Raw genomic sequence first — 13882 nt, 5'->3', positions numbered from 1 at the left:
TGTGATCTCACTAGTGCTCTGTATAACTGAAGCATAACCTTCCTACTTTTGTATTCAATTCCCCTCACAATAAATGAAAACATTCTATTAACTTTCTTAATTACATGCTGTGCCTACATGCTAGCCTTCTGCGATTCATGTACTAAGACACCCAGGTCCCTCTGCATCTCAGAGCTCTGCAATCTCTCACCATTTAGATAATGTGCTTCTCTTTTATTCTTCCTGCCAAATTGGACAATTTCACATTTTCCCACATTATACTTCATTTGCCAGATCTTTGCCCACTCACCTAACCTATCTATATCCTTCTGTAGCCTCCTTATGTCCTTTTCACAACTTACTTTCCTACCTAACTTTGTGTTGTCAGCAAATTTGGCAACCATCCCATCCATCCTTTCATCCAAGTCATTTATATAAATTGTAAACCACTGAGGTCCCAGCACTGATCCCAGCGGCACACCACTCGTTACATCTTGCCAACCTGAAAAAAACCCATTTATGCCTACTCTCTGCTTCCTGTTAGCTAGCCAACCCTCTATCTATGACAATATGTTACCCCCTACTCCATGAGCTTTTATTTTCTGCAATAACCTTTGATGTGGCACTTTATTAAATACCTTCTGGAAATCTAAGTACAGTACATCCACTGCTTCCCCTTTATCCACAGAACATGTTACTTCCTCAAAGAACTCCAATAAGTTGATTAAACATGATTTCCCTTTCACAAAACCATGTTGACCCTGCCTGATTACCTTGAACTTATCCAAGTGTCCTGCTATAGCTTCTTTAATGGAGCTTCGAACATTTTCCCTATGACAGATGTTAAACTAACTGGCCTGTAGTTTCCCACTTTCTGTCTCCCTCCATTTTTGAATAATGGAGTTACGTTTGCTATCTTCCAATCTAATAGGACCTTCCCTGAATTTAGGGAGTTTCAGAAAATTAAAACCAATGCATCAACTATCTCACTAGCCACTTCCTATGATGAAGTCCATCAGAACCCAGGCACTTGTTACCACTTCTCTGGTGATTGCAATTTTCCTGAGTTCCTCCCTCCCTTTCATTTCCTGATTTATAGCTCTTCTGGAATGTTACTTGTATCATCTATAGTGAAGGCTGATGCTATTTCCTTCTTTTCCATTATCAATTCTCCAGACTCACTTTCTATATGGCCAACGCTCACTTTGTTAACTTGTTTCTCTTTTAAATATTTATAGAAACTCTTACTATCTGCTTTTATATTTCTGGCTAGCTTTCTCTCGTGCTCTAATTTTTCCCTAATTATTAATCTTTTAGTCATCCTTTGCTGCTCCTTATATTCTGTCCAATCTTCTGGCCTTCCATCGAGCTTTGCACAATTACATACTTTTTCTTTAAGTTTGATACTATCTTTAACCTTTCTAGTTAACCGGGGATGGTGGGTCCATCCCTTGGACTTTTCTTATTCATTGGAATGTATCTATTCTGTGCATTCTGAAATATCCCCTTAAATATTAGCCACCGCATCTCTATTGGCCTATCCCTTAACCTAATTTTCCAATTCACTTTAGCCAGCTCTGCTTTCACGCCCTCATAATTGTTCTTATTTAAGTTTAAAAACATAGGGCAGAATTTTCTGGCTGACGTGCATGTGGTGGAGCCCGCACATCAGCGCTTAAAATGTCACGCGCTGACGTCATGCGAGTGTCCCGATGTCAGCGTGCAGCATCGCGATATTTAGGTCGGCGGGCGTGCTATGCAGCGCGACGCGCGCCCGCCATTAATTAAAGGCCTTGTTAAGGCCCTTAAGTCGGCAATTGATGCCAATTTTGAGGAGCCCGTGCGAACTTCGGCTCGGCACACGGGCCCAACAGGCAGACGGGTAAGTGATTTTTTAACAAAGCTCTTCCACGGGCGGGATATGTGGGCTCAGAGGGGTTGTTAATGTTTTTCCTGATGTATTTAATGCAGAAAGTGTTTTAAATTTGCCTATGTGATTGTTACCAGTTCAGAACGAATTCCAGCAGCTTTCTCTGTACTTTGAAGCTTCAGCTCAGCAGTCTGCAGACAGTAATCTTTATCGGGCCTGCAGCTTTCTGGAGGCCTCCATTTAGCCTGGATGTGGGTTCTGACATCTCCACTGGAGGCAGCTCCTCTGAGGAGGAAGGGAGGGACAATCAGCTTCCAGGGGAGCCACCTTTGGGATGCACAAGGGACACGGGGCCAAGAGATTGTCCAAGGTGGAAGGGGCCGCAGAAGATGCCACTATCCTGCTGCCAGGGTTTACAGGCGGCGAAGCAGCTACCTCAATATGACTGAGGTGCAGTGCTGAAAGAGGCTCCGTCTCTCAAGGGAGACAGTCAACAACTGTCAGATGATTGGGCCAGAGATCTCCCCTAACTGTGTCGGTGGACACCCCATGCCAGCGGCTCTCAAGGTCACAGCTGCCCTCCACTTCTATGCCTCTGGCTCCTTCCAGGGCTCGGTGGGTGATCTTTGCGGTGTCTCCCAATCAGCTGTCCACACTTGTATCCAACAGGTTACAGACGCTCTGTTCAGACAGGCATTGACCTTCATCCACTTCCACTGCGACCAGGCAAGTCAGACACAGTGAGCCAGAGGCTTCGCGGCCATTGCTGGCTTCCCCCGCGTCCAGGGTGCAATAGACTGTACACATGTGGGCATCAAGGCACCAGCAGGTGAATCCGGTGCCTTCATCAACAGGAAAGGCTTCCACTCCATGAACGTGCAGATAGTGTGTGATCACAGGATACTGATTCTACAAGTCTGTGCAAGGTACCCAGGCAGCTCCCACGATGCCTACATCCTCAGACACTCCCAGATGCCGGGGCTCTTCAGTGCTCCGGCTCGGCTGGTTGGATGGCTGCTGGGTGACAAGGGCTATCCCCTCAGAAGGTGGCTCATGATGCCTCTCTGCCATCTAAGAACAAAAGCTGAGGAGCGCTACAATAGGAGCCACAGCTCCACAAGGGCTGAGGTGGAGAGAGCCATCGGTCTTCTCAAGATGTGCTTCCGATGCCTGGGCCCCTCAGGGGGCGCACTCCAGTACCCCCCAGATCGTGTCTCTCTGATCGTGGCAGCATGCTGCGCTCTGCACAATCTTGCGCTGGAGTGGGGGGATGCAGTTGACGATGAAAACCTTGACGCAGTGGATGAGGCTGCACATGATGAATCCAGCAGTACCTCAGTGGATGAGGAAGTACAGGGCGATGATGAGGGGCAGCACGCCGACCCGCTACTACACCAAGGAGGCAGGGACACCCAGGACAATTTAATCCAACAAACCTTTAATCCAAGCTCCACACACATGGATCAGCAGGAACAGCATTGCCTGGCGCTTCCACACGTGGCACTTAGGTGCTACATCTTCCATCTCATCATCTGCAACTAAGGGCTTAGTACAGAAACATCAATGTCCACTCAAACACTCATGAGATGTCTGTGAAACATACAAATGCAGCACCAAGGAAACACCCTCAGCCATGGTCAGAAAAGTGGACTTTATTCAGTCCAACATCAAACACAAACAGCGCTCAGACGTACATAACTATTTTTTCCCTAATCTAGGGCCAACACAAAATCACCAGTGACAAACCCGTGGAGTGCCTAACGTGCCTTATGCTTACGTTTGCAGGTGCTACGTCTAGGTGCCGCCCCATCGCTCGGAGTGGCTTGTGAGACAGCCTGCTGACTCTGCTGTCCTGTTGGCGTCGATGACCTTGGCGGCTGTCCTCTGGCCCGTGGAGCCTGTGATGGCCTCGACTGGGAGGGAGTGGCCAGTTCCAGAACTGGCACCTCCCCAGTTGTCGCAGCCTCAACTGATGCAACGGTCACTGGCAGAGGGGCGGAGGAGCTGCTGCCCTCATCCGGAGTGCCCTGAGAGGAGCTCACAGCGACGACAGGCAGCTGCTGCGCCGACGTGAGGTCACATTGGATCTCCCTGCTCACCACAGATGCATGGGCACTGAGTGGCGACACTTGGTGCCCAGAACATCTCCCACATTGGGAATGATCACCTGTGGCCATTAGCGCTGTGAGGGTTTGCAGGTCAGAGTATAACCCAATCAGATGATTCTCAATCCAATCGAAGCCCCTCTCCATGAGAGTTGCCAATCTCTCAGTGGAGGAAGCCGGAAGCTCTGTCCTGAGGTTCATGCCATCACTGACACTCTGCCTGAATTCCTCCACCGCAGAGACCAACTGAAGCACACCCTCATGCAACCCTGCCAGATGCTCCTGCGCATCCTGCCACTTGTCCCGCTGTTGCTGCATTGGTGACATCTCCAGGGGCACATCATCACTGCCAGACTCAGCATGTGCTTGGTCCCCTGCAGTCCTCCGGCTGCTGACGCCATCGGCACTCTCTGCCCGTGCCATCTCCTCCAGCGATTGTGAAGTGCCTTCTCCACTGTGCCCCGGGACGTTAGCCGACGTCATTATCCCCACCGCAGTGTTTGTCACTGCGCTGGTGCCTGGCTGGCTGAAATGATGTGCCGCAAGTTGCATGTTTTGGCCCTCAGGTATGATGGGGGGGTTCTGGACGTGTTGGGGGCGGCCATGCGGTGGTGATGCTGAAATTAACAATAAGGACAGTGCATCATTTAGTGTTCAGTCCGTAACACCTTTCATCCCTTCCCCCCCCAGCATCATAAGTCATTCACCCTTCAAGAACCTAAGGAGACGAACATTGGTGGGGTGGTAAATAGTCAAGAGGAGGCCCAAACATTACACACGCATACAGACAGGTTGGTCAGATGGCCTAAGGAATGCCACATGGAATGTTATCTGGATAAGTGTTCGGTTAAGCACTTGAGCAAGACAAGCAAGGTACGGGAATACATGAGTAATGGTAGGACCGTGGGAAGCCACGACGATTACATGGACCTTGCTGGGCAGAACCGTTAAGGTAGCAGAACAGCAACATAAGGCATTTAATAAGGTCGAAGCCAGACTTGCCTTTATTAGACGAGGAATAGAATGTAGGAAAAGGGAGGTCATGTTGCAAGTGCAGAAAACGCTGTCGAGGCCACATCTGCACTCCTGTGTCCAGTTGTGACCTGCTCTTCATGGGAGGGATGGCATTGGAGTGGGGAGAGTGCAGAGGTACCTGACCTGGATGCATGCTGGCCTGGAGAGTTGGAGTTATGAGGAAACATTGCATACACTTGCGACATTTGCCGTGGAGCACAGGGGATTGACAGGTCACATTATTGACCTTCATACTGTTGAGGGGCATAAAACAGGTGGACAGAAGGCAACATCTCCCCTTGGCGCAGGGATGACTAATGTGGTGGCATTTATTTAAGTTGAGTGCCATGAGGTTGACAGTTGAGGTGCTGAGGACCTTTTGGACAGAGTAATGTGGGATGCACTGGTTGAAAGGGTGGTGGAGGTACAAGCCCTCCTAAGATGCAAAACGTCTTTGGCTGTGCAGCAGCGATGCCATGGCATGTTAGGCCATGGGGATAGTGGTCACAAATGGGATAAGGCGACTTTGGAAGGCGCTAGAGACGCGCATCCTCAAGGGGCCGAGGGACCTCTGTGTATGACCCACACGTCTGAGTGTTTCAGTCTGTGAATGAGCAGTGTTGCTGCATTAACGATTGCTGCACCCATCAGTGGTTTGGATGGTGGGGAGAAAGAGTGGATGGGGCTGCGGCCCTCAAATACCTGGCCGCTGCACCCCAGCCTCGCCAACACCTGCTGCCCTGGCCGCCTGCCTCCTCCTCATCTCCATGGCCTGTTCCTCATACGTGGTGAGGTGCTGCAGCACGGCGTGCTCACCACCAGTCCACTGACGCTCCCTCAGATTGTGCTCTGTTTTTGCCTGCAGAATAGAGAAGAGGATTTATTGGGGCTGATTGCTCATGTACTCTGCACACGCATGCCGCACCCCAACCACAGTGGCCCATCTGAGGCCTCCAGCAGCTCCTGTCCACACTACTGATGATCAGTCCCCAGAAGATAGTATGGCTGCTCCCAACCCCCTCCCCCAACGGACACCTTGGACACATTCGGCGTCCATCACTTTGAATAACACATGGGTCTTAGCGTCCATGGCAAGGAGGCGCAACTTGGTGTGGCACCAAGGCCAGTAGATGGCTCTTGGCCATGACACCTTGAGGCTCCCCTTCCACCATCAATATGACATGTGTTGGAGTTCTGAGTATGTGTCTAGCTGCCTCCCCTGCAGCTTGCCCCCAGACTACTCAAATGCGACAAACACCAACATATGCTGCGGGAAGAACCCATCTTCTCCTCAACCACTAAGGCTGATGTAAGCATGGTCACTATCTGTTTGACCACCCAGCGTGCGCCAAATGCCCAATGCAGTAACGACACTAAGACGTGGGGGGTGGGGCTCAAAGGCTAAGCCTATCTGCTGGGTCAAACAGGCAAGGCCGACATGGTACTCACCCTTCCAGAGCGCAACAAATCATTGAAACGCTTGCGGCACTGCGTCCTGTTGCGCCGCACATCGTCATGGGCGCTTACAGCCACCGCTACCTCCTGCCATGCCTGCCTGGTGACGTGGGGGGGCCCTCCTCCTCCCCATCATCTGGATACAAAATATCCCGATGGCTGGACACTTCTTCGAGGACGACAGCAAGGCAGGCACCAGAGAACCGAGGGGCACAGTGCCCCCCCCCCCTGCTGGCCTATCCTGCAGCCTGCCCCCCTCCTCCTGCTCCTGTGTCCTCAAACCAGCATGTCCTTCTCTATGAGTGGCCATGGTGAACAGCCTCAAGGAGGCTGCCTGGCCACTGTTTATACAGACTGCCAGTTCCCCACTGGAACCGGCGGTCTGAACACACCCGCCGCCGATTCGATTTTCCCGTTGTACACGGGAGTCGCAAACCCGCTGGGCGGGCCTTAATTGGCACACCCGCGCAAAATGGCGGCGCGGTCCATTTCAGCGGGGCGATCAGCTGCCCGGCCACCGCCGAGTCAGTCAAGCCCGCCCGTCAAGGGCAAAATTCTGCCCATAGCCCACTCCTCTTTCCCTCAAACTGAATTTTAAAAATTCAATCATATTACGGTTGCTGCTATCGAGAGGCACCTTCACTATGCGATTATTAATTAATCCCTTCCTGCCACTGGAACCAGTTTCTCTCAATCTACTCTATTAAATAACCTCATAATTTTGAGCACATCTATTAAAGCAGAGAAGATTAAAGCAAGATTTAAGGAGAACAATCCTAGCTTCTCTTGTCTCTCCACGTATCTATAGCTAACCCACTGCCTGAACAAATTCCTCTCAATAAAACTGAGTAACAACAGTGAAATAGTCATTTGAAGGAATAATGCTAAAAGGACATACAAAGATTAACTTTGTATGGCTCTGTTTCAGCCAAGAGCCCTGTTGGCGTTAAGCGTGCAGGAAGAGATGGGGCAACTACACCACTGCTCCAATGTTCTGACACACACTAGTTGCTACAACAGCAGTGAAGCTTTACAAAACTATACACCTATTGATTCCTGTAAGGAGCAAAAAGGAAAATCTCTTTTGTGGTCTCAGAACATCCCGAAGCTTTCACAGTAAATTAATTACATCTGAAGTGCAGTCATTGTTGTTTTGAAGGCAAACCCAGCAGTCACTTTGCACACAACAAGGTCCCACAAAACAGAAAATTAGACAAATGACAGTTAATCTGCTTTTGGCTGTGTTGGTTAAAGGATGAATGTTGGCCAGGATGCTAAGATCTCCCTCAACACAGCACCAAAAAATGTCTGCCCATAGTAGGGGTTGAAGTTGTCGAGTGAGGTTTGAGCCCACAACCTTCTGACTCTGAGGTGAGAGCTCTACGCTAACACTGTAACTTTGTTTTATTGGCTGTGCATTGAACTCTGCTTTTCTTACTGCTGGCTGGATATTCAACAAATCTTTGCAACAAAGGAATTTCAGCATTCATTCAGTCAGTTTATAAGGTGGGCAGGGGCAGGGTTCTCTCTCTGCATTAAAATTTAAATTAAAAAAGTTCAGGAGGGAGCTAACTTCAAATATATTTAGCTTCAGCAACAACACACCGCATTGCACAGAGGCACTGGTACAAAATATTAATCTATTGCCCACAATGCAAAATTGTTCAAGGTAGTAAGTAAAAAGTTATAATCCAAGTGCAAAGTTTCATTCATAAACTGGTCAAGTGTCCCAGTCACAATTTGTAAGATAACCTTCAATGAATTCAATAGGAAAGAGTTGCATTTATGAAGTGCCCTTTGTGACCTCAGGATATCCCAAAATGCTTTATAGCCAATAATGTACTTTTGATGTGTAGTCAGTTTTCTATTGTAGGAGACGCATTAGCCAATTTATGGTCAACAAAATCCCACAAATAGTAACGTGATAATGACCAGATAATTTGTTTTAGGTTGGTTGGGTGATAAATATTGGCCTGGACACTTTCCAATGCTCCTTTGGAATAGTGTTATGGTATCTTTTATCTCCACCTTAGAGGGCAGACAGTACCTCAGTTTAATGTCTCATCTGAAAGATGGCACCTCCGACACTGCAGCACTCCCTTGGTACTACACTGAAGTGTCAGCTTTGATTTTCTGCTCAAGCCTCTGGAGTGGGAATTGAATCCACAGCTCATGCAATTTTACAAGCCACTAATTGTTCTGTACAGCATCTTACCCCAAGCAATTTTGTATTCTACCAATTATAAGCATCCAGTTCAGACCCCGGACTGCTCTTCACCCATGGGCATCATCATTACCAACTCACTAACTGAACCCATGAGAAAACCAGTGCTGGTTTCACACACCCAAATTAAGCCAGGGTAATATAGGTATGAAGTAAAATTTTCACATCACTGTCAACTGCAATGCCCTCATTACTCTTTGAGTAACACTAGCGAGACAACGTTGAATGAGGCTTAGCATGCTGGATTATGACAAATAATTACCTCTCCATTGTCTACTATAGCCATGGAGAATATCTGACCACAGGCGATAGCGACAACCCTCTTGTTCTGCAAACAGTGTGTCACTCTCCGTGGCGTTGCCTGGCTTGCAGTAGATCCTGATCCAATTTGTCCACAGTTGTTATAACCCCAGGAATAAACCTATCACCAAAGCAGACATAGAAGGGAAGGAACTTAAATGGTGCAAGAAACAGATAGGTCGTATAGTCAAGTATAAAATGGAATTAACTCTACCAAGTGTAGCAGATTTTCAAACATGCAAACATCTTGGCACCAGAAGTTGCCATGTGTGCAATGCCGGTAAATTTCGAGGCTCTAGTTTCTAAATATTAAATAATGATTTAGCTCATGGAAACTAACTCAATGTCCTGTACATACATGCACACTGTACTCTAGTGCTGTACTTGAAAAAGAACACACTTAAAAAATGTGATATATAGCTACAACATTGCACATTATTAGTGCACACCACATATTCAGTCTACTGTCAAAATTTATATTTCGAAGTTCTACATCTGTGTGTGCACATGCGTTTTCATTGTGTGCCTCTGCTTCCCTGTTGCACAACTTTTCTCTGTGTGCTTTTATGTGCATTTTATCCATCCGCATGTGTGTGAATGTTTGAATGCGTGTATGTGCGCACACATTCACATATACATGTTTGTACGTTAAATATGATCTTGCGTTTGAAAGTGTTTTATGATGAAAATTCCAATCAATCTCTAGCTATGGAGTCCAGAACCAATGCAGGAGTTCTCTCCTTTCAACAAGAGGCCTTCAAAAATTGCCCCTCTACTTTCAACCACTGAGGCCAAAAGATCATAAATACATCTGCTATCAAGTCACAGTGTACAGACATCTTTGTGCACAAGAAGCCATACTGTCCCCAATAACGTCTAAGAGTGACTTGGCATTGCTTTGAGGCAGGGTAGAATTAATGCTGGAATACTATTTTCTACATGGCACCAAAGGTTGAAATGGCCTTGGAAAGAGTGCAGAGGAGATTTACCACAATGGTATCAGGGATGAGGGACTAACTGGATTGCTCTTTCAAAGAGCTGGTACAGGAATAATGAGTTGAATGACCTCCTTCTGTGCTGTTTGGTTCAATGAAAAACAAATATAAAGAAAATTCACTTAAAAAATGAAGCTCACCCAGCTTTTCATTCTAATACCTACATTATATTTAGAATTTTGAAAAGATTAATTTTTACAGTTGGAAATCAAATCACATGCATAGATAAATTTAGATTATCAAACAAAAAATGCAGACTGTAAAAACATTACACTTAGGTGGTCAGCTCTCACCTCCCCTTCTGTTGTTAGAACCATAGAATGATTGGAACCACAAGCTACCTCCACTGCTTTTTTGTCATCGAACATGCTAGAAACAAGGAAAGGTAATGAACCAGGACCGGTTGTTCCATTACCCAGCTGGCCATAACTGTTGAGGCCCCAGGAGTAGGTCTCTCCATCTGTAAAAGATGATAATATTTTTTGGAAGTGACTGATAGGCTGCAGAGGCTACCTGAAGATTGTCACCATAGGCCCTGGTCTTTACTGAAAATCCAGGCAACATTTGCATTCAAACAGGTAGCACCAAGCACACTTTTGGGGAGAGGCAGTTATTTTCTCTGGGTCCTCAGGCATATGAAGCCCCATCAGGAGAACCCTGAAAAATGATTGGCCCACACAGCCACTCCCCCTCATCCACCCACACTCCTGACTCGGTTTGCCTCATTCAAAAATAAAAATTGAACACTTAGATTTTAGAAACACATATTTTGGACTGGTGGTGGGGGAACAGGACAGGAGTAGCACCGAGTAGTTGACGAGAAATACTGGTGAAATGTGAGGCATGACAGGGACAAGAGTGCACTCTCCTGATTCATGAAGCTGACCTGCAGCATGAATGGAATCCTCTACAGACTGGGAAATGTCTGATTCCATTGATGCAACTAGATCATGGCTGCAGGAATCAGCTACCAATGTAAGGCAAAGAGAGTGTCTCAGTGCATCAACTCGTGACAAAGGGAATTTGAATCACAGATTGTGGGCTGGTGCCAAAAAAACTGGCTAACAATTGAGTTCCCTGCAGCGAAATCCAGCGCATTACAATTAATCACAATCTTTCCATTGGAACAGCTACAGTTTTGAGGATGACTAGGAAAGAGAAACTGCCACATGAAGCACTCAACCCCTCCCAGCAGTTTCAACCGTTTTATTATCAACATTGGCCTCAAATGGCTCCATGGGATTAATGAATGGCAAATTCTACAGTTTAAACTTGCAGCTTAAAATGAAGCTAACCTGTGCATTGCTAATAGCAACTAATCTAGATATTATTCCAAACTAATTGTGAGCATTAATGGCCAGCAAAAGTGGCTTTGGACTCATTGTTGCTGGAGAGATAACCACCAGCTAACCTATTGGAAACCAGAAGTTTAGAAGTGTTCTATCCTGTGGGTGCAACCCGCTCCCAGCTAGCAATGTAAATAGGGGATCCCAAACCGCTCCAGCAAAATAAATGTGGCATTTGATTCTGGTTTGACAGTTGATTTTTTGCAAATAATGTTTTGATGAATTTTGCATTTTTAAGTTTCTCCTTCCCCCCGCCCCCGTCAACCACTTACCTTTCGCCTCCACCCAAAGAATAAAATACAGCCTCGTTTTGTCACAGAGATTAAAGCGAGGGAATCTGCATCTACCACAATGGAGACAGTGTCAGCTAGCTAGGGGAAAATAGTTGGTGGAACAGGGAGTTCAGGGTTTTGGAGGTCCGGGAGGGTAGGGATTGGGGGTCAGGGAGTGGGGATTGTCGGGGGTGTCAGAGGTTGAGGGCATGGTGCGGGTTATCGGGGGCGGTGGGAGAAGTTCCATGGCTGGGGGGAGGGGGTTTGGGGGACTCCCTTGGAGTCGGTCTGGGTCTTTACAATAATTACTCAGAAGTTAGAAGAGGTTTTAATTCTTCTAACTTTTTCTTAGTAACTGTTGGTATAACCCCAGTGGAACCATCCGAAGTTTTCTATTTAAACCACATTATCGGATGGTTCCCAGCACAGTGCACTTGTCCAGGGTAAGTGTGCACTTCTGAGCAATTGCCGTGAAAACCCTTACCTGCGGACTTCCCAGAGGGATTCCCCAGCTAATCTTTGCCCCACAAACTTGACGCTGGGGAGCTCAGAAGTTACAGGTCATCATTCCTAATCTCATCAACTAAATTTAGCACAGAAAGGAAACAACTTGCATTTCCATAACACCCTTCATGGCCTGAGAATCTCCCAAAATGCTTCACAGTCAATAATGTTCTTTTTGAAATGCAGTCAATTTGGGTACAAAAAAGTCTCACAAACAGCAATGAGATCATGACCAGATAATCTGCTTTAGTGACATTTGTTAAGGGATAAATATTGGCCTGGGGAATTCCCCTGCTCTTCTTTGAATAGTGCCATGGGGTCTTTTACTTGAGAGGGCAGACAGGATCTTGGTTTAATGTCTCATTCAAAAGGGGACACCTCTGACAGTACAGCACTCCCTCAGTACTGCACTGAAGCACCAGCCTGGATTATGCACCCAAGTCTGAGAGGGATTTTAACCTGCAATCTTCTGACTCAAGAGGTGAGAGTGCTACCACTGAGCCATGGCTGACAACTGGACAACCTTGAAAACTATACTGGAAATCAGTACAGTAGAACTTAAGTTTACCTTTAGTTGCAAGTAAAATATGTGGTCCACTTCCGTAACTGAGAGAAATTATTTTCTTCCCACACAAAGCTTCTATTTTCTTTGGTGTAACTACACTCTGACCATCTCCAATTCCTAGGCAGTTGCTGCAATTCACCCCAAGTGCAAATACCTGCAACAGAAGTGGGTTGCATACAGTGAGCCATGTGATCATGTGAACTAATTGTCAAGATATGTTACTCAGACCAACTACTGGCAATGGTTATAGTGCATTTTTACTAACTCCAATGAGCCTGGGAACATTCTTCTTCCTGCAAAGGCAACTGTTTTTAAATTGATAAACGATTTAAAATTAGAGTGGATAAAACCCTGGTCCGGATGGGCTACATCCACACCTTTTAAAAGAAGTTAAGAGATAGCAGAGGAACTGTTGCATATACTTGTATATCTATATATAATTTCATTTGGAAAGGGAATTTGGCGGAGGACTGGTGACAGCTAATATGATTTCTATATTTACAAAGGGAGATGGAACTAGTGCAGGGAATTGCAGACCAATTAGTCTAAAGTCAGTGATAGGAAAGAAATCCCAAGTCAAAATCGTAAAAGTAAAACACCTCAAAAGTGGAAATAAATAAAGAGTAATCAGCAGAGATTCCAAAAGAAAAGGACGCGCTCGTCCAACTGAATTCTTCGAAAAAGTAACAAATAGGGTAATGCAGTAGGCGTAATGGCCGGGATTTTTGGGATCCGCCGCGGGAGATTCGGTGGCGGGACTGGACGATCCCAGCGCCTGGCGGGGCTGGAAAATCCCGCCCAATATGTTTGGATTTCCAAAAAGCCTTTGATAAGGTACCAAAAAGTAGGTTCCTGATTATGGTTAGAACTGGCAGTCAGGACACAAGTAACAGAATGGAAATAGCAAGCTGGTTACAAAACAGTAAAACAGAAAGTAGGAGTTAAAGGTCATTACTCTGATTGGCAAAAGGTGGGAAATGTTGTTCCACAAGGATTGGTATAGGGACCACTGTTGGTCACAATTTACATAAATAATTTGAACTCAGGTATTGAAAGTGAATTCCAAAGTTTGCAAATGGATCCATTTTAGCCAGGAGAATTCCCCTGCTCTTCTTTGAATAGTGTCATGGAATCTGTTTACTTGAGAGGGCAGACAGGATCTTGGTTTAATGTCTCATTCGAAAGCGGACACCTCTGACAGAAAAGCACTCCGTTGGTACTGCACTGAAGCACTGGATTATGTGCCAAAGTCT

The 13882-nt window shown here is 46.4% G+C and overlaps 1 protein-coding gene across 3 annotated transcripts in view; it reads right to left on the bottom strand.

The window, feature by feature from the left end:
- Positions 1–13882, bottom strand: part of rcbtb1 (regulator of chromosome condensation (RCC1) and BTB (POZ) domain containing protein 1) — a 74070-nt gene that overhangs the window by 48936 nt on the left and 11252 nt on the right. For 2 of the 3 annotated variants that reach the window (XM_078559440.1, XM_078559442.1), the window contains exons 4-6: positions 12633–12783; positions 10236–10402; positions 8910–9068 (exon numbers count right to left, since the gene is read on the bottom strand). In XM_078559440.1, the coding sequence (XP_078415566.1) occupies positions 8910–9068; positions 10236–10402; positions 12633–12783 (477 nt within the window). The remainder of the gene's footprint in view (positions 1–8909; positions 9069–10235; positions 10403–12632; positions 12784–13882) is intronic. The other variant, XM_078559443.1, reaches the window with a different exon arrangement.

This window comes from Cetorhinus maximus, chromosome 16, assembly GCF_964194155.1.
Source record: "Cetorhinus maximus chromosome 16, sCetMax3.hap1.1, whole genome shotgun sequence".
NCBI classification, from domain to species: domain Eukaryota; kingdom Metazoa; phylum Chordata; class Chondrichthyes; order Lamniformes; family Cetorhinidae; genus Cetorhinus; species Cetorhinus maximus.
This window is presented reverse-complemented; position numbering and strand designations above follow the sequence as displayed.